Raw genomic sequence first — 1,044 nt, 5'->3', positions numbered from 1 at the left:
ACAGCGCAGGGACCCTCATTAACAGGGTGCACTCCACTCCTTGTCCTTCTTCCTGGTCTTTCTTCCTGGCACTGAGGTCCCTCTCTCTATGCTCACTTATCTCTCCTTTCATCTCTTGTAGGATAAAAAAATGATGCAGGCCACACCCCAAGGAACTCCGCTAACATTAGATCAGGCTAGGACTAGAGGGAGGGTGTTGCGCCCCACCTAATCCCTTTAGAACAGATTGGCTGGTCACATCAGATCCCATCATGGTGCTGATCACATCATGACCTAACTACCAAATAAAATCATGGCACAACTGCCAAACCACCGAGAATCATGGCCCAGCCAAGTTGACACTTATTTCTGGAGGACACAAGTCAGCCCCCGACAAGTACCATGGAGAAAACACCCCCATAATATGTGTTGCATTGGATTCTGTGCAGGTTGAAGATTTGCCAGCTCACTGCTGCGGCCTGTGAAGACCTGGCCTCCACTCTCAGTGTCAATCAGAGCCTGAGAGAGCTGGACTTGAGCCTCAATGACCTGGGGGACCCCGGGGTGCAGCTGCTGTGTGTGGGGCTCAGCCACCCCACATGCAAACTTCAGACTCTCCGGTGAGTTACCACATTGTTCTCCATCAGTAAGAGGCCAGACCCACAGCCTGCCCTCCTCCCTGGGCTCCTGGGGCCACGCTCCCGCTCCCCTTCTCCTGGGCTGCAGCCACACCAGTCTCCCTTCAAAGATTTTCCTGCCTCAGGACCTTTGCACAGGCAGGTCTTTCTTTCTGGGATGCCCTTCTGCTGTGCTGTCTATTTTTCAGTGGTAAAAACATACACCCCCAAACCTTCACCATACAGGGATTGTACTTCTAGAATTCAATGACAGTTTGGAGCAAAGAGGAGTGAAGACAATCCAAGATTCAAGGAATCTTGACTAAAGGACCACGTAAAGCCCAGCTTCCATTACCTGAGACCAGAAGAACTAGATGGTGCCCAAGTCCCACTGCTGATGGCTCTGAAAGGGCCCACAATAGGACGTCCTGGACAGAGAGGGAGAAAA

The 1,044-nt window shown here is 51.7% G+C and overlaps 1 protein-coding gene across 1 annotated transcript in view; it reads left to right on the top strand.

The window, feature by feature from the left end:
* LOC103213370 (NACHT, LRR and PYD domains-containing protein 12-like) overlaps positions 1-1,044 on the top strand; it is a gene marked incomplete at its 5' end in the record, with an annotated part of 9,703 nt that overhangs the window by 5,888 nt on the left and 2,771 nt on the right. Inside the window, one exon of the mRNA XM_007959175.1 lies at positions 429-599. Within this exon, the coding sequence (XP_007957366.1) occupies positions 429-599 (171 nt within the window). The remainder of the gene's footprint in view (positions 1-428; positions 600-1,044) is intronic.

Source organism: Orycteropus afer, unplaced genomic scaffold (genome assembly GCF_000298275.1).
Source record: "Orycteropus afer afer isolate SDZICR_OR568_19922 unplaced genomic scaffold, OryAfe1.0 scaffold01755, whole genome shotgun sequence".
Lineage (NCBI taxonomy): Eukaryota > Metazoa > Chordata > Mammalia > Tubulidentata > Orycteropodidae > Orycteropus > Orycteropus afer.
This window is presented reverse-complemented; position numbering and strand designations above follow the sequence as displayed.